The following is a 22,899-nucleotide window of genomic DNA, read 5'->3' as shown; positions in this document are numbered from 1 at the left end:
ATCTTTAAAATAGATATCATAGTAACTTCCCATTGGATTTTTTATTAGGGTAAGAAGAAAATATTTATAAATCAAATATTTATGTCTTTTTTAAGCAAAAGTTATTCTTCAGTGTTGTGAATTCTGTGAAATTACACAAAAAAATTGTTTCAGAATTGTGGATAACTTTGATAGTTGCTAGTTATTCAAAACTCTCAATGATTAAGTATAAGTGATAAGCCTGGATTACAATCTGTTTTTGAAACTCCTCTTTAGCATCAGTTTAATTCTAGAGCATTTGATTATAGAAGCAAATAAGAGGATATCAAAAAGTAAAAAGCTTGTACTAGAAAGTTTTTCACAAACGTTATGTCCTAGCCTCTGCTACTTTTTAATTCTGTGTCTATTTTCTGCAAGTGGCATATTTTTCACCTTTTTTTCATGTCCTATTCAGTGTATGATGTACAGTGTGAGAATTGGCTTTAAAAGATTGCACCAAAGATAATAGTAACCTACTTTTATGAACATTTACTCTTCATTCATAGTTTTAATAAGTTATTATTCATTGATTATACAGAAGCCACAGAAAAACAATTTGTCTGTATAGGTGGAACCTATACAGACACGTGAATGATTTGTGTTGGAGGAGTTTATAAGACCTGTGTGTGAAATCTTCCAAGAAAACTTGCAGGGGAGTGGGGGTGGCAGCTTTGGTGCTGTATATTAGCATTTCACTATATATTTGCTGTTTATTAGCAAACGCTAAGTATTAGCATTTTGTTGTTGTTAAGAGATGCCATTGACAAACAATTTAATACTTTTTCCCCCCAGCCTTCCATTATGGCAAGACTGTCATGAGTTATGGAGTAAAAAGCGAAGACGACAGAAGCAGATGGGCATGACTGATGATGTTTCCACAGTTAAAGCCCCCAGAAAGGACTTGTCTCTGGGCATGGATGACAGCAGAACTAGCACGCCTCAGAGTGTGCTGCCGTCTTCACAGCTGAAACCTCAGGGCAACTCGAATGCAGCACCTGGTCAGTAGTACTTCTTGGGTTGGTTCGCTTCACATTGTTTTGTGGGTGCCGTTAACTGTATTGCTGTAGTGTTAAAGCTCTTGTGGCTAAAAGTTGAGCACTGAATTTGACATTCCTTATTATTTGATTGTGCTAGTACAGATGTTTCACTGCTATAGCAACATAATATTAAGCACTCTCAAGGTAAGATTAATTTATAAACTGTATCAAATTACATATGATTAATGATTGATCAGATTTCTCTACTTTTTCCCTTGATGCGAGAGTCAGTAGATCTTTTACTAACACTGCTTTTTGAGGCTCCGCATTCAGTGTCTGTGGATGCGTCTAAGGAGGAGGACGAAAGATACAAGAAAACAGCCAGAAATCATACTAAATCTCTTTCATACTGTTTATAATGTTCTCAGGTCACTTCTAAAATATTTCCCACTCTATTACAGAATCTCAAACACTGGAATCTGACATTGTGTCCAAAATGATTTGAAGTATGATAAAGAAGGGTATTTTGAGGAAACTTAAAATTTTCCTCTGATTCAATCTGTTAAGCTTTTTTATGAGAAACCAATCTCTTCAGTGTTGTTAGAAGTGTTTTTTCTCTCTTTTAGTTAACAATTAAAAAAAAATAGAATCCACTCCCTCATTTTGCCTCAAGCATCCAGAAAACTTTAATTTTTTTTATGAAGACAGATATGATAAGAAATAAATGTGTTGTGTGTGGTGTTTTATTAAACATGAAAAATAGCCCTAAACTTATTAAGAGATGAGTAAATATTGACCAATGAGTTAGTTGATTAAAACAGATCTGTGGATCAGATTGAACTTTTGGTGGTTAAGTATAAATATAGAGTAGACTAGCTGAGAAGGCTTGAGGAAGATTACCTTTAATACTTTCTCATGTAATCTACAGGCTTAGACTTGACCTTGGTCAGATTACATATAAAGTGTTGATGTTACTTTAAAAATGAAAATTAATTACTTGTTTTTCAGAAGTATTCTTCAGAGTTTCTTGAAATAGTGAATTCCCCTTGTACATGGAAATACTTGATATTTGTAGCTTAGGAGAAAACACCTTTGTTATACGAAGTGAGGGCTATCTGTATCAAGTTAAATATCATTTCTCTTCATGTTTAAAATAGTAAAACTTGGAGAAAGACAAAAGAGAAGCAATAGAAGTTTTCTTGGTTTGTGTTTGTGTCACTTGTTTTATATACCATCTACTTCTAAAAAAAGCTTTGAGATGATTATAAGTAATTTGGATGGTGGTCACTTGTCCCAGGTAACAGTTGTTATATTCCTTAAGAAAAATGCCAGGTCTGTATTTCTACTTCTCTTCATGGAACTGATGTCCTTATTCCACTGGCAGCCTAGTGGAATAGAAGAGAGTTATTGCACTCTATTTTAGCTGATTAAAAATGAAATTTGGGCTCATTTTGTATTATTTCTTAGCTCTACATGTTTACAACTCTGTTAATGGTAGAGTTTCATTTTTTTTTTTCTTCTCTATTCAAACTGTCGCTGTTTTCTAGTTTTTTTGAAATAGGAATGAATCTTCTTAGCTCCATTTTTTTACATCATCAGTAAGTGTCATGAACTAAAAATGTCCCTTCTGTAGTTGACACCATAGTTAAATGGTACTCTGAGCTCACATGGAGACTAGAATATGTAAAGAGAATATATTAAAAATAGAATTAATCATCACATTTTCATCTTAGAATTCTATTAGTCTGTCATCTGTGGTTACAGAAATTGCTTACCAGTATCTGTATTATCACTTAATGTATATAGTATTACGTACAGGGCCTTCGTGTTATTATGACTCAGGTAAGTTTGCGTAAGAACCTATATAAACCATCACAAGTCTAAATAGAAAATTAGAAAAAGAAAGACAACCTGTTTTATAGGTGATGAATTAATGCCATGGTATATGTAAATGGGCTTCCCCGATGTCTCAGTGGGTAAAGAATCTGCCTGCAATGCAGGAGACGCAGGAGATATGGGTTTGATCCCTAGGTAGGGAAGATCCCCTGGAGTCAGAAGTGGCAACTCACTCCAGTATTCTTGCCTGAAAAATCCTACGGACAGAGGAACCCAGTGGGCAACAGTCCAAAGGGTTGCAAAAAGTTGGACACGACTGAGTGACTAAGCACACACATATATATGTACATGATACGCATGCTTCTGTAGAAGTTCCTAATTTACCCAGAGGGCTTAACTTTAAATAAAGGCAATTTGAATAAAAGACATTATATCAGACAGTCTATAAAATCCAGTTTGAGTTTACTGCAAAGATAAGGTTAGGTTCTTAAAAAAGAAGCATTATTTTAGATGAGCAGTATAGAAAATGGTTAAAAGTTCAGACTCTGGAATCAGAATTCTATCTGGGTTCAAATCTCATTCCTGCCACTTACAGAGTTTGTGACCTTAAGCAAGTTATTCAGTCTCTCTGGATGCCAGTTTCTTCTTCAGTTTTGTTTTTTGTTTGTTTGTTTTTTTAAAAGTGGGGCCAGTAATTAAGCATGCCTTATACGGTTGTTGTGAGGAATAAAGGATATGCTCAGAGAGTAACCTGAGATTGTAGCTGCCATCACCACCAGTGCCCATCCACAGGTGCGATTTCCTGGTCATGTCTATAGTATGGGCTTCTAATGCTGGTCTTGATTTTCCGTTTGAAGTATTTACCCTTAAAGATAATTTATTCAAAATGGGCTGCAGTTCTTTTTCTTTTTTAACTTATGTGCACTGAACATCTTAAATGTACATGAAATTGAACTAGAATAAGATTCCCTTTTCACAATATTTCTTAAACACTGTCCCACACATGTACATTTTAAAATGGTGATACAGAGGCATTTTGTGGGGAGGGGGAGCTGTGAATTATGGCAATTCTAACCAATACAAATTTTGTTTTAGTAAAAACAGGCCCTGGACAGCAGTTAAACCACAGTGAATTGGCAATTCTGCTAAACCTACTACAGTCTAAAACAAGTGTTAATATGGCTGATTTTGTCCAAGTGTTGAACATTAAGGTAAACTCTGAGACTCAGCAGCAGCTAAATAAAATAAACCTTCCTGCTGGAATTTTGGCAACAGGTGAAAAACAGACAGATCCATCAACACCACAACAGGAGTCTTCGAAACCATTGGGAGGAATTCAGCCTTCTTCTCAGAACATGCAGCCTAAAGTGGAGCCTGATGCGGCCCAGGCGGCTGTGCAGAGCGCATTTGCGGTTCTGTTGACTCAGTTAATAAAGGCTCAGCAGTCAAAGCAGAAAGACGTGCTGCTGGAAGAGAGGGAAAATGGGTCGGGTCACGAAGCACCATTACAGCTCCGGCCGCCTCCAGAACCTAGCACGCCGGCGTCGGGTGAGTGTGCAGATAGCAGGCCACGGACCCGGCTGCTCTCACGCTCTTTTCTTGCTGCTGCTGATTATCTGTAATGTGTATTGTTTAGCTTTGCTAGCTGATGTCCTGAAAATACTCAGGTTACTGGTTATAGGTTGGTTTCTTAGTCTGTATACTCCTAGGAATTGATTCTTTAATTGTCTGTGGGTAGTAAGTAGAACTCATAATAATGCTGTAGATGTTTCTCATGTAATCTATGCTAAAAAAGTAATCTTTTACTCCATTTATAACTGGATGATTGACCAAAGCAGAAACTTTACATATATAGTAGCTTTTGTTCAAGCCATAGATAGGTACATTTGAGATGACCTTAAAAAATCAAATACAATAAAATTTTTCTGTCACCATAAACTCAAATGAATATTAGTACTCACATATACCTTTTAATTTTTCATTTGACTTTTGGGTGGTTTTTGTTTGAGTTTTTGGTTGGTTGGTTGTTTTTTTTGCCAGAGATGGAACTTCTTATGCTGTTTAGGAAACATTGAGTATTTTGAAAATTTTGTTTTCCATGGTAACTTTCAACTCTCTTTTTTGCTTTGTTTCACTTAGGGCAAGATGACCTGATCCAGCACCAAGATATGAGGCTATTGGACCTCACACCAGAACCGGACCGGCCTCGTATTCTGCCTCCCGATCAGCGACCTCCTGAACCTCCGGAACCACCGCCAGTCACTGAAGAAGATCTAGATTACCGGACAGAAAACCAGCATGTACCCACCACTAGTTCTTCGTTAACTGACCCTCATGCCGGAGTGAAAGCAGCCCTGTTACAGCTCCTTGCTCAGCATCAGCCCCAGGATGACCCCAAAAGAGAAAGTGGTATTGATTACCAAGCAGGAGATACTTATGTACCTTCTTCAGACTACAAGGACAATTTTGGATCCTCTTCTTTCTCTTCTGCTCCTTATGTTAGCAATGACGGTCTTGGAAGCGCCTCTGCTCCACCATTGGAACGACGTAGCTTCATGGGAAACTCAGATATTCAGTCCTTGGATAACTACAGTACTACTTCATCTCATTCTGGTGGTCCACCTCAGCCTTCTGCCTTTTCCGAGTCATTTCCCAGTTCGGTAGCTGGATACGGAGACATTTACCTCAATACAGGTCCCATGTTGTTTAGTGGAGACAAGGACCATAGATTTGAATATAGCCATGGCCCCATTGCAGTGCTGGCAAACAGCAGTGACCCTTCCACAGGGCCAGAGAGTACTCATCCCTTGCCAGCAAAGATGCACAACTATAACTATGGTGGTACCTTACAGGAAACCCCAGGTGGCCATGGCCTCATGCATGGACAGACCTGGACTTCTCCTGCCCAAGGACCTGGGTATTCGCAAGGATACAGGGGACACATTAGCACATCAGCTGGCAGAGGTCGAGGCAGAGGGTTACCATACTGAGTATCTGTTTTTCCTCAGGCACATCATTTTTATCTGGAAAGACTTTTCTAGCTGCAATTTAAAGCAGCAATCCAAGAGACTTGAATAATATTAATTCAACAACAGCTTTATTTTTATGTGGAAAAGGGTCTTGCATACAATAGTTAAAAAAAAAAGACAAAAAAAAAAAAAAAACCTTTGCTTAAATTCATGCTGTTCTAAAACCTAGATCTATTGATTGTACATCTTCACAAATTCTAGTTAACGATTTTATTTTGTATTCTTGCAGTTTTAAGTGGATGCTAATCTTAGGGACATAAAAGTCTTTTATGGCCCTCTTGCAGATCTTCTGAACTATGCACATTTGTGCTTTTTTGTAAGTTTGGACCAACTTTTATGTAACAACCACCCAGCCCCTCCCCCCTCCAGTTTTACAACAATCAGAAAGGGCACTGATTTATTTGGTATTTTTCTTTTTACAAAGCTACCTTTAGTCAAAGGTCACTGTCAGTCTTTGCACCTGCTTTCAGTGTTATTGTGAAAGGTGTACTTTGTGCTCATTTCAGAAAATAAAACACAACCTTTCTCTTGATGCAACAGTTTTATATAAAAAAAATGGTCAATGTTATTTTTGTTTTATTTTGCAGATTATCATAGCCTAGCAAAATGCATTCAAACGAAATAGTGGGTTTTATATGAAAAATATGGGTGGGGTGGGGAGGGTAAGTAAGTGCCTTAACAGGTAAGCTTAAGGTCTGAAAAAGTAGTTAACCTTTACACCCATTTGTCTTCTAAAGGGAATCAATGTATTGAAGAGGCAGAGGGCTCTCAAGTGTCCAGGGGCTGCCTGTTCAGTTCCTGTTAGGTCCATTCCCTCTACCTGTCACACTTTCTCCTTTTCTTTGGGCTCTGTTAACCTTCCAACACCACCTTCTCTTGACAGGGGAGTGAGAGCAGAGAATAAAAGTCCAGCTCCCATCAGCACCTTCTGTTACTTCTGAGAAAAAGTTCTAAAAAGTTTTGTCATTTAAATGGTGGAAAGTAATAGCTAAAGGAGCATTTTAGAGTATCGTTTTCTTTCAGGCTGCCACATTGTCCCTATTTCCTTTTGTCATGGGTAATTGGAGGGCAATAGCAAAGAAACAAGGCTTAATAACAGAATTTGCATAATTCAGTTAAAGTTCATGGGGGGAGGGGTGGCAAACACCACTTTTTAAATTATATAATTGCCATCTAACACAAAGTTAACTCTGTTCTCTTTACCGGCTAACTAGAAACATTGCCTAGATTGAATTTATTAAAGTAAAAAGAAAAAGTAGTGCAAAAAACCCTCTTATTCTCTCTCTCACTTTCTGTAAGGTTTACTACAACGTCTGCCACACCTAGAGTAACTGTATTTTAGTTCATTTTAGAATGATGGACTAACCCTTATTTAAACTGTAATGGTGTCAAGTCCTTTTGTGCACACTCAAACACATGTACCATTATAGTAATCCTAGAAAGGAACCAAAGGTAAATAACCAGTGTTTCCATTAGCACTAAATGCCAATTAACCATTTTGTTTTTTAATCGTTCTCCTGGTAACTTATTTTTTGATTGGAATCTTAAATTGGAACAACTGTTATTGAATGAATATTGCTCCAGTTCTAAAGTCAGTCTTTTAATCTTGTGCCCTCTATCTGACTTGTGAACGTTCATTGCAAACAGTACATAGAAAGCATTATAGTTTGTAAAGTGAATAATTTACCATTTTACTGCTATAAAATGAGTTGATGTCAGTTGACCATTTTATCTTTTGATGGAATTTTTTTGTTGTTGAGAAAGAAATGAATGAAAGAAAATTATTATGCTTTTATTTGAATATTGAATACTAACAACTTATACTAAAACTACATTGCAGGAAGTGAAGAAATATTTTGAAATTTAGCAAAATAGCTACAGTATTCAAGTATCTGAAATTTTAATATGGTGAGTCTTAGAGCTTTAGACTTTCCTATAAGTGACAGTATCTAAGTTATTCTTAATAGTCACACTTGATAATTCTGCTGACCATAGCAGCTAACCTAAAATTGAAGATATTTATGTGACATGAATAGCCTGTGTTTTAAAAATTAAATATTTTATATAAAATTGAATTGTGTTTGGATAGTTTTTCCTAACATTTCAGTTATATATTTATATTGGGAAAGTGGCTGGGAGGACAAGGAAATTGTTGCTTGAGGTCGAAAATTTGAACTATAGCTCCTGATACTACCCTAAGACAGCATTGATTGTGAGATACACTACTTAGGAAAAATGTTGCCAATTAAACACAACTCAAGGCTAAAATACTTCCCAAGTTCAGAGATGTTGTTATATGGAAGAAGGCTTCTTAAAATTGATGAAATATGGTAGAAAAACTCTTAATGCCTTCCTCAGTATCATCTAAAACTTCAGTAAATTTGGATTAATGAAAAGAGCAGGGCTGTGAAATCAATAATTCTGTGTGTTATAACTGCAGTAATCAGTATTCCTGAGTGAAATTGAAGGAGCATAAAATATTTTTGGGAAGAAACAGGTAAGTCAGATTGCAAATGAAATGAAAATACAAAGAATTGACCTACTAAAAGAAGAAAATATTATTTCCCATGTGAAATTCCCTTATGTATTTCTTGATACAGCAGCTTTTCTGCATGTAACTCAGTATGTTTCCCAAGTCTTCAATCCATTTTTTTTTGGAGAGTCCCAGTCATCCATGAACTTTTAAAAGACTCATGTTTTAAGGGTTTATTGATTAATAGTTTGTGGAATGTGAATTAGGATAGGGCTTTAGCTATGTGTAAATATTCAGTGCCTACCAAGTGCCAGGTACTATTCTAGTACTTGGGGTACATCAATCAACATGAAAGGCTTTAAATAATACTTCCAGTGGACTGATAGTGAGCAGGAATATTTTAAAAGCAAAGTAGTATTTCCAGCTCTTCAGCTGTATCTAAATTACACATAAGTGAAAGTAAGAAAAATGTGTCTATGTCAAATTTTGAAGTCAAATTTGAATAGAGACAAAATTCTGGCAAAATAGAACAGTTGGAAATTCAGTGATGAAAGCAAAATTTAAATCGGATCTGACTAGTTTGCAGCTCAATTGGTAAGAAGTATCAAGATTTCTTAAGAAAAGTAGAAGATAAATGGCCTAAATGCTTCCAAACTAATCTGGTATTTCTGAGTTAAGGTTTTTTTGTATTTGGTATGAACTTAATCCAATTTTAGATTATTTTTCTCCCTAGGCTCCCTTACCTGGTCCCTGCCTTTCTTTTTAGGTAAAGCTGAAATATGAGATTTGAATAAAGATTCAGTGATTCCCTGGGTTAATGATTTTGATATTTTAAAAGTCTGAATAGGGTGTCCCCAAAGTTTAAAATCTGGTCCATCTCTTTACAGCTAAGAAAAATGAGATTTAGATGGATTACCAGGGTTGTTCTTAGCTATATCTAAATTCTATAGTAAATGCTTCTTAATGAGAAAATTAACTTAAAATATTTTGATAAAATAATTTAAAATACTGAACAACTAGTTTAACAGATGACTTTAAAAAGTCAACTTAAAAAAAAGCCTCAGAAAAAATAGGCAAATAAAATTTTAGAAAACTTAGGAGCCTATAGAGAGTTTTTTTCATATATGGATAGTCTGTAGAAGGGAGGTTCCTCATTTTCATTTTTAAGACAATAGTTACCTAACAATTAGATAGTAAGACTGAATCTTTAAACTTATTTTCTGTTTGTAGGAGGAAGATCGGTATCAGCAGGCCTGCAAACATTGCTTTTAAATTCTTTCAAGTTTGTAATTCTTAAACGGTTTCTAGTGTAATTAAAAATAAGAGCTATTAAGAAAAAAGCTGTCAGGGGATCCAGTTGAAGGTGGGGAAAACAAAATTTTGATCATATTGGAAAGAACTTGTCTTTGAATTATGTAGAAGAACATTTTGTGGGTTTTATTCCTTTTACCATATCAAATGTCCCATTAAAAAAGAATTTTCTAATTGAAAACGCCACATTGAAAATGAGGCTCTGTAGTGAATCACTTTATATTTTTTTCACAATTAATTTGTTGTCAAGGTGTGGTTTTTTTGCAAGTCTCGTAACTCCTAAATCCAATGTGTTTAATATAAGCCATTTGTTTAACAAAAGAAAAAAGACTGTATTTGATAGTCTGTAAATAAACTGCCCTAAAAATCCAGGCTACTTTTATCCTTGTTTTCTTCTTGCCTCATATACAGAATAGACTCAGAAATAAGCTTATCTGGTGTGAGGAATATATCATTTGTTATAACCGTTGTGTCATGTTTTACAGACAATACTTTAAACCTGGAACCCTTATTTTTTTTCCTTATATATTTACATATTCAAAAATGTAGGAACATATACAGAGATAACCACTATTAATATTTTGCCTTTGATGGATATCTTTTAAAACAATGGGATTATACTTCCCATAACTTTGTAATTAGTTTTCGTTTAATATTTTATGAAAATCCATCTTTGTCAGTAATTCAAGTCTACTCTCTTTTTAGTGATTATAAATTACTCCTTTATAGAATAACCATAACTTAACAATTCCTCATTGCTAGACACAAAATATTTCTAACTTTTCTGTTACAAATAACAATGTGAGGGAAAATCTACCTAAGTAGAAGGATACAAATATACATAATTTCCTTGGAGTTGCTGGTGTGAATTTTACACATCTAAACTTCTGCTATGTCCACATGGCCCTCAGGAAAGGTTTGCAAGTTTTACATTCCTATTACTTTCCTTTTTCACTTAGCTATGCTGGGTACTTAAAAATTTTGAATCATTGCCAGTTTGACAGGTGAGAAGTCATTTTCATTTGTATTTCTTTGATTACTAGTGATATTCAAATTCATGCTAGCCAGGTGTCTCTTATTAACTATTTATATGTTTAGTTATTAGGCATTTCTCTCTGTAGCTTGGAAGAGCTTTTTATATATAAAGAGGGTAGCCTTTTGTAAACTGTAACCTTAAAAATACTGTGTGGTGTATTTTGATAAAAATTTATTAATTATATGTAGTCAAGTCTATTCATCTTTTCCTTTTGGTTTCTTAGAAAAGTTTATCCTAGTCCAAGGTTATTTTACTTTTTACACAATTTTATTTTACTCTCTGGCTTTCTGCTTTTACACTTAATTCTAAACTGTTCTTGTTAAATTGTTATATCTTGTGAGGTAAAGGGTCCAACTTTATACTTTATCTGAATGGCTGTACTAATTATGCCAACAGCATTTGTTAAACAGTTTCATCCTATCCCTAGTTTTAAAATATCATGTGTCTTATTTTGGGTCTGTTTCTGAGCTTTCATTTATGTTCCACCCCTGATCTATCTTTTCTGGTAGAAGTACCTTTGTATTTTTTCTTCATAAACTGTGTGTAGCACCTGTATAGCAGGAAATAGTATTTGTTTTGAGACAGAAGATCATTTAATTGTCCCTTTTCCCAAAGCTTTCTTGTCTATTTCTGCCGATTTTTTTTCTTGTTACTTTTGGAATCACTTGACTCCCTTTTATCAGGCATCCTTTTAGGATTTTAACTAGAAACGTATCAGTTGTTTAAACTAGGGTTTTTGTTTGTTTGCTTTTCGTATGTTCCTCAAATTTCTGAAAGTTTACTATGGTTCTGACATGTTGGTTTCCTGAGTTTCCAAAATTTGTTATTGCTTCTAGAAATGGGCTCTTCATATTGTTATGAATAATGTATTTTAAGCTAGTCTGCTTGTATGTGCTCTGCTCAGTCCTGTCTGACTCTTTGCAGCCCCATGGACTGTTAGCCTGTAAGGCTTCTCCATCCATGAAATTTTCCAGGCAGGGATACTGAAGGAAGTTGCCATTTCCTGCTCCAGGAGCTCTTCCCAACCGAGAAATCAAACCTGCATCTCTTGCATTGGCAGGCAGATTCTTTACCACTAGCACTACCTGGGAAGCCACCTGCTTAGACAGGAAAGCTGTCATTAAAAAAAAAACAACAACAACTGTCCACATTAATTTTTTCTAGTTGATTGAATATGTTAATGGGCATTCTTATTTCTGATTTTATGAATGCATAATTTTTAGTATTTTACTCATGTATAATTTAAACTATAGATTAGAAATAAAATGTTAATATTTATGAAACCCATTTATCAGGATCAGATGTTCATTTTCTTTCCCAATGCTTTTTCATTGTAAAGTATTTTCTCCTATGACAGGCACCACTTAGTAAAATCTAATACTGAGCCATTCATTAGAAATACTGCTGTTTTCTGTTGACTTCTGCTGCTACTGCTGCTAAGTTGCTTCAGTCGTGTACGACTCTGTGCGACCCCATAGACGGCAACCCACGAGGCTCCCCCGTCCCTGGGATTCTCCAGGCAAGAACACTGGAGTGGGTTGCCATTTCCTTTTCCAATGCATGAAAGTGAAAAGTGAAAGTGAAGACGCTCAGTGGTATCCGACTCTTAGCGACCCCATAGACTGCAGCCTACCAGGCTGCTCCGTCCATGGGATTTTCCAGGCAAGAGTACTGAAGTGGGGTGCTGTTGCCTTCTGTTGACTAACCCTGTACTTATTATGAGAGGCAGGTCTGGTTTTAAGGAACAGGTTTTGATAGTGCTACAGAATAAAATAGAAACTCATGTTTTTTGATTTAGAATGGTTTATGTATCCTGAAACTGATTTTTTTTTTAAGTTGATGCTATTTTATATCCAGAAACACCTGACTTTTTTCTTGAAGGCAATTCTTTCACTGTATCTCTATTTCCTCATGTGTCCTTCATCTTTTCAGGGTTCTATTTCTTGGGTAAACGTTGGTAATTTTCTTTTTTCTGGAATTCATCATATAGTCCATCTTATATTTAAAATTCTTTTAGTATATAGTTGCACTTAATAATCTCAGTGTTTTAAAATCATTGTCTATTATTCCATTTCCTTTGTTTTTTCTCTTTCTTTTTTAGACTAGTTAGGATTTGCCCCATTCCACTTCTGTCCTCTCAGCACCAGGGAATAAAAATCTAATCATTTACCTTCTCATTTATTTAAGCATTATGACTTTGATTCCTTTCTAATTCCCTTATTTATTACTCTCTTCAGTTGAATAATTGACCATTTGTCTTCCTTCCAATTCTAAAAAAAAAAAACCATTTTAATTGTACAAATTCCCTGATTATTTCTTTACTTCCATCCCATAGGTTAAGAATATTGTGTTTTCATTGTTTTCTTAATATTTGATGGCTGCAAATGTGATTGCTTTTTTGATCCAAGGATTATTCTGAATAGTGCATTTCAATTTCCAGGTCATTGGATATTTTTTTTGTTGTTAATAACATATTTTCTAATATTACATATAGTCAGTATATGTAGTCTGCATTGGGGAGTTTATTAAGGATATCTTTTTAGCCTGCTAAGTAAGCAAATATTGTAGATATTTCTTTAGAGAGTATGTCATTTGGTACAGTTTGTCACATAAGAATATCATTAAACACTGGTGAGATTCTCAACATCTTATTTCTCAAAGATTGAGAAATGTAAAATAAATTCTTATACTGCTATAATGTATTTTCCTTATATGTCTAATGCTTTTTGCTTTGTATGTTCAGTGCTATATTCAGCACTGTATATTCAACACATACATGTTCATAACTACTTGAACTTTATTCCATTTATTCAGGCTTGTAAAACATTTTGAATGCTACTAGGTCTAGTTGATTCATCTGCTTGACCTTTTTTTTTTTTTTTTTAATGCTACCTTGCTGTCATTGTTTTTAATCTTTTGCTAAAACTGTTTTTTTCCCTTTGTTAGAAATTTGTATTTTGAACTTTCTGTTGATTTGTAGTGTATACAGACTTTTCTTCTCAGCTTAAAGTATTTAAAAGACATAAACCTATTCCTTGAATGGAGAACTTCAGGAGTTATATAAGGGTTGTTATAGACTGTCTCTTATCAAAAGATTGCTCAAAAGATGAATTACCATGACTACCTTAGATCAGGATTGAAGCAGTGTTGGAGAGTCACCTGTATTTAATTGTTTTTTAAAGAGGCTGACAAAAATAAGAATCAGTGTTCTTGGATGTTAAAAACATGATCATAAACAAAATGTATGGGCTGTAAAATAGAGTATCCACAGCTGAAGATCAAATTAGTGAGCTGGAATATCAACTGAGTGAGTTGAAAATAACCTTTAAAATTCACTACTAAAGTTTAAAAGGAAAATTGAGAAATGGAGACTAAATCTAGATATCCCACTATTCATCTGGTAGCAGTTCCAAAAGTAGAGAATAGGGAAAATGGAGAGAAATAGAAAAAAATGTTCCAGAGTTGAAAAAGACATGAATCTTCTATTAAAAGTCCACGGAATGCAAAGCACAGTATATGATGAGTCATACTTGAAATACATCAAAGTAATATCTCAGAATTTTAAATTTTATTAGAACTTCACATTTATTTATATTGAGAAAATAACAGATTGTTTGCAAAAGCAGCAGAATCAGACTGGGCCCTCACCACCAACACTGGATGCTAAAAGGCAAACACCTTTGAGCCTGGAATCCCATCCTCAGTGGAGTGGGTTCCCTCAGCCTTCTTGCTTGATTGAAATCCAGCTCTTCCCTGGGGGGACTGATTGCCCTGTAGCCTTCTCAAGTGATGGCTGTTTTTTCTCCCTTGATCTACTGGGCTTCAAGTTTAATTAAGTGTCCTTTTTCATGCTCATTTTTCATTTCACTTTGTTGCTTCTTAAAACTATGGAGCTTTGATGCTCGTGTCATCAGACTGCTCCACTCTTGCCTCCTAGCTGCAGTTACTGACCTCTGAGTTGTTCTTCCCCTTCCACCCCCCCCACCATACCCTACCCTTGATACCTCACCCATTCTTTGAAGATTTTAATTTGTTTTATTGTCACTCATTTCTATCTTGATTTCAATATCCATGTGGATGATCCTTCAAATCTTAGCCTTCTCTGCCATTCCTCTGTTGATCTTATCTTCCCCCTCATCTCAGCTACTCCTGTCCTAGTCATTCTCTCGACCTTATGGCTACCAGTAACGTTACCTCTACAAGTCTCAATTCAAGCACTCTATTCATACTACTCTTCGAACGAACCCCTCCCACAAGTTTGCAGCCCACTTCCTCTACTACTCTGCCTCCAACTGCCTTTCTTACTAAAATCACTCACTCACTAATACACATCTTCGACTGCCTTGTCACCCTCTTGCTTTCCTGTATTCACATGAAAAAGCCAAAACTCTGTTCAAACTCAATCTCCACAATGTTTAAATCCATTCTATGTCTGCACCTTTGCAGCTGGACACTGCTAGAAAAAGCCTCAACCATGACCAGTAGTTTCACTTTACTTCATACCCAACAATTACACTGCAATTAAATGGTTCACCAGTTCTAAAAACCTAACATTTTCATAATATCTGTGAAATGAGGATGTCTTATATATGCCACTAGGGTATGTCATACTTTAATTGGTAGGTTTTCCCTTTTTTAGTGTTACTGAAAATAATGGGGTATCTTAAAATCAAGGGTATCTTTGATAAAGTACAGCATAATTCTCTAGTTCTTCTCATTCTCTTGTTTCTTCACATGATCATGTAATACTTTTTCTCTGCTCTACTCAAATTTTCAGTATTTCATTCCTTTATTTGCTAGAGCTGCCAAGACAGCATTCTTGCTTTGTTCTCACATAGTCTTTCCTCTGCGTGCCAAGGTCTGAGAAGAAATCTGTCACTGCTTTAAATTCAAGATTTGTAATACAACCATATCCTTCTACAGGAATCTCATCCCTTATTCTATAGGCTCATGTCATGGTGTTAATAAAAAAAAAATTCACAATCACTCATTCCCAATAAACTGTTGAATTTCAAAATGGCTCTAATATGTAGAATGTTAACCAACAATGAGAATTCCTTTATATCTACATATTATGGGAATATTTATGACAGTTACTCAATTGATTATAATCCCAATTTAAAAAATAACTCTTCCCACCCCTCCCCCCCACACACAGATCCCTGGTCTAACAAGTATATAAAAAGCATTTACTGAAAATGTGTACATTTTCCTGTCAATCAAACAAAGGTTCGAATGAACTGGTGATCCAGGGTTGGAATTCAGCTTATAGGTAGTTTTATTTGACTCAGTGCTTAAACATTAAAAAAAATTAGTTTAAAACTGAGAGGGTTTGTGTAAAAAAGTCCAGATTTCTGCCAGTTGCAAGTTGTTTAAAAAATGGGAAAATCTGGCAACACTGCACTTCTCTACTGGGCATTAAGTTAGTACACCCTTAAAAAGTGACTGATTTCTCAGCTGCTTTCACATGTAACAAGAGCTAGGAAAAAGATGGCAAGAGCAGTGTTTCCTCCTCTTGCCCCTTCTCTCTGGTAGCTGAATCTTGAGGGATTAGGGATTATGACTTTCAAAGGATTAATAACAATTTTAAAGACTAAAGGGAAAGGTAATATGCAATATTTATTTCAGTGCTGCTTCTGCATTATCAAATTACATATATGTGTAAGAATCACCTGGTAAAACCAAAAGCATGTTGATACTTTATGATGAAAGTTAACCCTAATTATAAAGTTTAAAAAAAGGAAATGAAATTTGAAGGCTGGAGTCATAAAACCCAACAAAATGCATTTATCCCAGACAATGTGCTCACCTAAAAAAAAGAAAAAAAAATAGAAATCTTGACAGTTGCCTTGAAGTCTTCTATTATTCTAGCCTCATAAGCTAGAGGCTTTGATGTTAGTTACTTTCTTATTTATTTATATTACTCTATTTCTTAAGTGTCACAAAGTTAGTGACCTAGCAGCATTTGGTTAGTGTATGTGGCCCAAACATTCACTAATGTTGTACACTGATGTAATGAAGTGTGTGAAAGTTGCTGAGTCGTGTCCAACTCTTTGTGACCCCAAGGACTACACAGTCCATGGAATTCTCCAGGCCACAATACTGGAGTGGGTAGCCTATCCCTTCTCCAGGGGATCTTCCTGACCCAGGATTCGAACTGGGGTCCCCTGCATTGCAGGTGGATTCTTTACCAACTGAGCTATCAAAGTCAAAGTGAAAGTCGCTCAGTCGTGTCCGACTCTTTGTGACCCCATCGACCATACAGTTCATGAAATTCTCCAGGCCAGAATACTGGAGTGGATAGCCTTTCCCTTCTCCAGCAGATCTTCCCAACCCAGGGATCGAACCCAGGTCTCCCGCGTAGCGAGTAGATTCTTTACCAGCTGAGCCCCAAGGGAAGCCCTAACAACCTAACAAGCTCACCCTCATAGGACATCCCTCTGTTTTTTCCTTCCTATTTCTCATTCCAAAAACAGAGGCATTTCCAGGTAACAGCTAAATTTTACTTTTAAAATCTCTATGGATTATATATTCAACCAATCACGATTAAAGGCATAAAACAAAATTCACTGTAATTACTAAGTGCGAAGGGTTTAATACAAACATTTAAGTTTTTATAAAACCATCAGGGGACTTCCCTACTGGTTCAGAAGACTGTACTTCCATTGCAGGGGGTGCAGGCTTAATCCCTGGGAAGTTCTGCATGCCCTGCAATGTGGCCAAAACAAAAACAAACCCAGGAAACAAACAAACAAACAAACAAACATTGGACAACCTGAAGGAGCAGGATCTAAATTGGGCCTCCTGGAATGCTCTCTGAAAATACAGTAAGTAGTCCACTAGGAAGGATACTGCATCTAAGGCCAGGCTAGAACTCGTAAGACACCACCACCAGCAACAGCAACTAGACAACAGGAAGACAAGGGAAGCTGCACCTAGGAACCAGGGAGATTAGAACAAGGAGCTGCAGACCCTTAGGAACCTGGCAAATGAAAACTGGAATCTCAGGAAAACTGTAGCCTTCCTTAACCACTGGTGACAACCAGAGCCAACTGAAGATGGCCTCTGATTCACTTTTGTTTCCTAAATCTTAAGCAAGTGCCTCTAACTCGCAACCCTTAATTTATATTCAGAACTCAGTGGGTGCAAGGGAGTCAGGGCATTGAAAAAATTTTTTTCTACCCTTTCCAAATGGAAGGTGATATGTACAGTTGAGGACCAATTTATTTACTATTTTAAAATGACTTGTATTGAAGAATTTTTATAAATGTATACTTAAAAGTAAGCAGGATTATGGTGACAGTTCAGTCTGTGTCATTGGCATACATTGATACAAACATTTAACACAGATCATACACATAAGGAACCAGAGATAAAGAATTACACTTCCCTTTAAACACAGACAAAAGAATCTGCCTGTGATGCAGGAGACCAGGGCTCGATTCCTGGGTTGGGAATTTCCTCTGGAGAAGGGAATTGCAATCCACTCCAGTATTCTTGCCTGGAGAATTCCATGGACAGAGAAGCCTGGTGGGCTACAGTCCGTGGGATCACAAAGAGTCGGACATGACTGAGCGACTAGTACACATTACACAGCGACAAATGGTGAGATTAATAATCTCAGCTTCTTATGCCCGGAACCATGCATTTCCATCCAGCTCTGCTATCAGAGCCATCTCTAGCCCCGACTATTTCAGGAGTTTACTAAATGCTTGTTGGGAATCATTTCAGTCTGTTAGTCTTCTAGTCTGTTTTCCACACAGAAGCCGGAGTAAAACATCTTTTAAAATCAACAGATTTTATTGAATTTGTGTTTACAGAAAAATGAGCAGGAAATACAGAGTTCCCCCACACCCTCATCCCCCTCCCACTTCCAGTTTCCTCTATTATTGAAATCTTGCATTAGTGGTACATTTATTACAATTGATGAACCATTACTAACACATTATTAACTAAAATCAGAGTAAATTCTTTGTGTTATCCATTCTATGGGTCTGAGCATACGTATAACATGTATCCACCATTACAGTAACAGGATAGTTTCAGGATAACAGGATAGTTTCAAGGGCCTAAAAATCCCATGCTCTACGTGTTCATTCCTCCTTCCACTTAATCCACCTCTCCCAACTCTTGGCAATCTGATGTTTTTACTGTCTCCCTAGTTTTTGCCTTTTCCAGACTGTCACATGTTGGCATTATATACTATGTAGCCTTTTCAGATTGGCTTCTTTCACTAAGTGTTACACTTTCAAGGGCCTTCCATGACTTTTTGTGACTTTATTGCCAAATAACAATCCATTGTGTGGATGTAGCAGTTTGTTTATCCGTTTACCTACTGAAGGACTTTGTGAATAAAGCTGTTGTAAACATTGGTGTGCTAGTTTTTGTGTGGACATGTTTTCGACTCATTGAATTGCTGGACTGTTTGCTAAGGGTATGTTTAGTTTTCTAAATTGCCAACTGTCTTCCAACTTGGCTCTACCGTCTTGCATTCCCACTAGCAACGACAGTTCATGTTGCTCCACATCCAGCCAGCATTTGGTGTCGTCAGTGTTTTGGATTTTTGCCATTGGATTTAATTATTTTAACAATAGTATATCATTGTTTTGCAAATATTTTCTCCCCACTTGTGGCTTATCTTTTCATTCAACATCTTTTGGATAGCAGAAATTTTCAGTTTTAATGAAGTCCAACTTATTTTTTCTTTTATGGATCATGTGTTTAGCTATGTATCTAAAAAAGTCATGGCTAAACTGAAGATCACCTAAATTTCTATGTATCTTCTTTATAGGTTTGTGTTTTACATTTAGTTTATTATTCATTTTGAGTTTAGTTTGTGAAAGGAGTAAGGTCTATGTCCAGATTCACTTTTTTAAAATGTGGATTCCCAGTTGTTCCGTTCCAACACCATTTGTTGAAGACTATCCTTTCTCCATCGAATTGCCTTGATCCTTTGTCAAAGATCAATTGACTAAATTTGTGGGGTCTATTTCTGGTCTCTGTTTTCTGTTCCATTGACTATCTGCTTATTCCTTCACCATTACCACATCATCTTGGTTACTGAAGCTTTATAGTAAGTAAAGGGCTGGCTGTGTCAGTCATGCCACTATGTTCTTCTTGATGCTATATCAGCTATTTTGGGTCTTCTGCCTTTACAATTAAACTTTAGAATAAATTTGTCAATATCCATAAAATAACTTTCTGCAGTTTTAATTGAAATTGTGTTGAATCTACAAAGCAAGTAGGGAGGAACTGATATGTTGACAATATTGAGTCTTCTATCCATGTACATGGAATATTTCCATTTATTTTTTTAAAAATTGCTTTCACCAGTTTATTAGTTGTCCTTGTATACATGTTGTGGATGTTTTAAGATTTATACCTAAGGTTTTTTTTTTTAATTGTTTTTGTTTGGTATTGGGTTTTAAGTTTCAAATTTAAATTGTTCATCACTGGCATATAAGAAAGCAATTGACTTTGTATATTAACTTTGTATACTGAAACTGCTATAACTGTAACTGCTTAATCCTGCTTCCCGGTTTTTTGTTTTGTTTTTGGTGATTTTCTATGTAGATACTCATGTCATCTGAAAATATTTCTTCCTTCTCAATCTATAATCATTATCCCTCCCCCGCTTTATATATGTGAAAGATGTCTTAAGATGTGAAAAGCAGTGCTAAGAGGGGACATCCTTGCCTTGTTCCTGATCTTGGTGGAAATGCATTTAGTTTCTCACCATTTAGTATGATATTAGCTGTAGGTTTTTGTAGATGTTACCAAGTTAAAGAAGGTCTGTTCCTAGTTTGCTGAGAGTTTTAAATCATAAATGGGTGCTGGCTTTTGTCAAATTCTTTTCCTACATCTATTGATAATATAATTTTTTCTTTCTTTTTTAGTCTGTTGATATGATGGACTACCTTAATTGATTTTTGAATATTGACCTAGCCTTGCACACCTGAAGTCCCACTTGTTCATGGTATATAATTCTTTTAATACATTGTTGGATTTAATTGAGGTCATGGCCAGCAGGTTATTATACAAAGTTCATGAGCAAATCCAATCTACTATCACAATGCTAAGTAAATAAACATAAGTTTTATGCACAAATTAGAGTTTTCTTTTCTATACTCTAATGTTGATAGTTAACAATACTTGGAGAACAATATTAAATACAAATCTAAGAATGTTATAGGAATAGTCTTTGTCCTTCTGAGTAAACACTTAAAGTATATTTAACCTAGACTTTTTGGTAACTGCTATGTATTCTCTGACTTAAAAAAAAAACAACTCTATAAACATATTTGCATTTCTCAAGTACTTCTGACAGTCTTACAGTGAGCTTTCTCATTATATTATCTTCTGACTTAGACAAGTTTCAGCTACATTAATTGGGGTTTGTAATTTTCATAATCACAAAAAATTGACCTATTACTACTTATTATCTGTCCTTTCCCCCACTGATTTGTAGTGCTATCTCAACCAAGTATCAAGTTTTTATATGTGTGTGAATTTGTTTCTGAGTTCTCTATTTTTGTTTCTTTAGTTTCTTTACTCTCAGAGTACACCAATCAGTCATTAGTTTTACAAGTTTCTTTATCTGGTAGAGCAAGCCTGCTTACATTTTTCTTCTTCAACATTTTTATGACTAACTTCGACATTTTCCTCTTCCATTTAAACACTGGAATCATTTTGCAGGGTCCACCAAAATTGAGATTTGACTGGAGGTGAATTTATAGATTAATTTAGGGAGAATGACATATGTACAATACTGTATCCTTCCATGCATGAGTATCTACCTCTCCATTTAGTCATGCTTTTAAAGGAATTCTTCCAAAATGTTTTGTAATCTTCTGTGGTCATCTTCTCTTCCAACCTAGATTTATGGCAGCTTGCTGTATGGAGTGTGGGGCATATTATTGCATTTTCTGATTTGTAGGAATGCTGTAATTGCATATTGTCTTTGGGTCCAAAAAAATAGTTTCAAAAAATTTGCCTCCCTTGGAGTATGGCAACCCAGTCCAGTATTCTTGCCTGAAGAATCCCATGGACAGGACAGTCCATGGGGTCCCAAGAGTTGGACAAGACTTACTGACTAAACCATGGAGTTGTACACAGACAGTAACATTATCTGCAAATAAGATCAGTTTCATCTCTTTTGTTCTTTCATACTTGATAAAAATTTTCTTGGGGGGGCTGTGCTGGATCTTCATTGCTGCGCTCAGGCTTTCTCTCATTGTGGTGAGTGCGCTTCTCATTTCGATGACTTCTCTTGTTGCAGAGCAGGGCTTTAGTAGTTGCAGCTCATGGACTCATGAGTGTGGTCTCAGTAGTTGTGGGTGTACCGGCTTAGTTGCCCCAAGGCATGTGGAAACTTCCCGGACCAAGGATTGAACCTGTGTCCCCTGCGCTGGCAGGCAAATTCTTAACCACTGGACTACCAGGGAAGGCCTAAACAATGCATTTTCTTTATCCACTGAGTTACCAGTACAGGTTTTTTTTCTTTAAGCAATTAATAAGGTATATTATAGAAACACATTTTTAGATGTTGAGCCATCACTGCGACCCTGAGATACACCCTATTAGTTGTTTTTTGGTTTGTTTGTGAGCAACTGTTGAATTGAGCAGCAATGTCCATTAAGTGAAATGATCTATAATTTCCATTTATATTGTCCTTGGCCTGGTTTGAGATCAGTTAATACTATACGTGTATTGGATACTTTTTTTAACTGAAGTTTTTATAGTATAGGAGTTAAGTAGTCCATGAAGGCTCAGTAAGTCTGATATCATTTGTGGGGAGAATACTCATGATTATCAGCTTGGTATCTCTAATGGTTATTGGTTTATTCTGAGTTTCTGTTCCTTTTCAAGTCAATATTAATGATGTATCTTTGTAAAATATACATTTCACCTACGCTTTCAAATACTTTGGTGTAAAGTTAGTCATCTTTGTTTGGGTGACTTTTAATGCCTTTATTGGTTCTGAAGAAGTATGATTTCTTCAGTTAATCATCAGTATACCAGAAAAAACTAGTCATCATTTGTTATCTGGGTCCAATGATCCTTTTCATTTTTAAAAACATTTTTAAGTTATTTGGCAAAAATGTAGAGAATAAGGAGTTACTAACAATGTTATTAGACATCTTAATAAGAATGTAAACATAGGAAACCCAAAATTTTATTATTTTTGTGGTTTTTAGAGTATTTAATTTTCAAGATGGG

General features: G+C 35.7%; 1 protein-coding gene across 4 annotated transcripts in view; it reads left to right on the top strand.

The window, feature by feature from the left end:
* The window catches only part of CDK13 (cyclin dependent kinase 13), a 122,558-nt gene extending 115,375 nt beyond the window's left edge, over positions 1-7,183 (top strand). For 2 of the 4 annotated variants that reach the window (XM_055590757.1, XM_055590756.1), the window contains 3 exons: positions 811-1,016; positions 4,107-4,379; positions 4,971-7,183. In XM_055590757.1, the coding sequence (XP_055446732.1) occupies positions 811-1,016; positions 4,107-4,379; positions 4,971-5,821 (1,330 nt within the window). In that variant the 3' untranslated portion in view covers positions 5,822-7,183. Of the gene's footprint in view, positions 1-810; positions 1,017-3,926; positions 4,380-4,970 lie in introns of all 4 variants that reach the window. The other 2 variants (XM_055590755.1, XM_055590754.1) reach the window with 1 other exon arrangement.
* The last annotated feature ends 15,716 nt before the right edge of the window (positions 7,184-22,899 follow it).

This window comes from Bubalus kerabau, chromosome 8 (assembly GCF_029407905.1).
Source record: "Bubalus kerabau isolate K-KA32 ecotype Philippines breed swamp buffalo chromosome 8, PCC_UOA_SB_1v2, whole genome shotgun sequence".
Lineage (NCBI taxonomy): Eukaryota > Metazoa > Chordata > Mammalia > Artiodactyla > Bovidae > Bubalus > Bubalus kerabau.
This window is presented reverse-complemented; position numbering and strand designations above follow the sequence as displayed.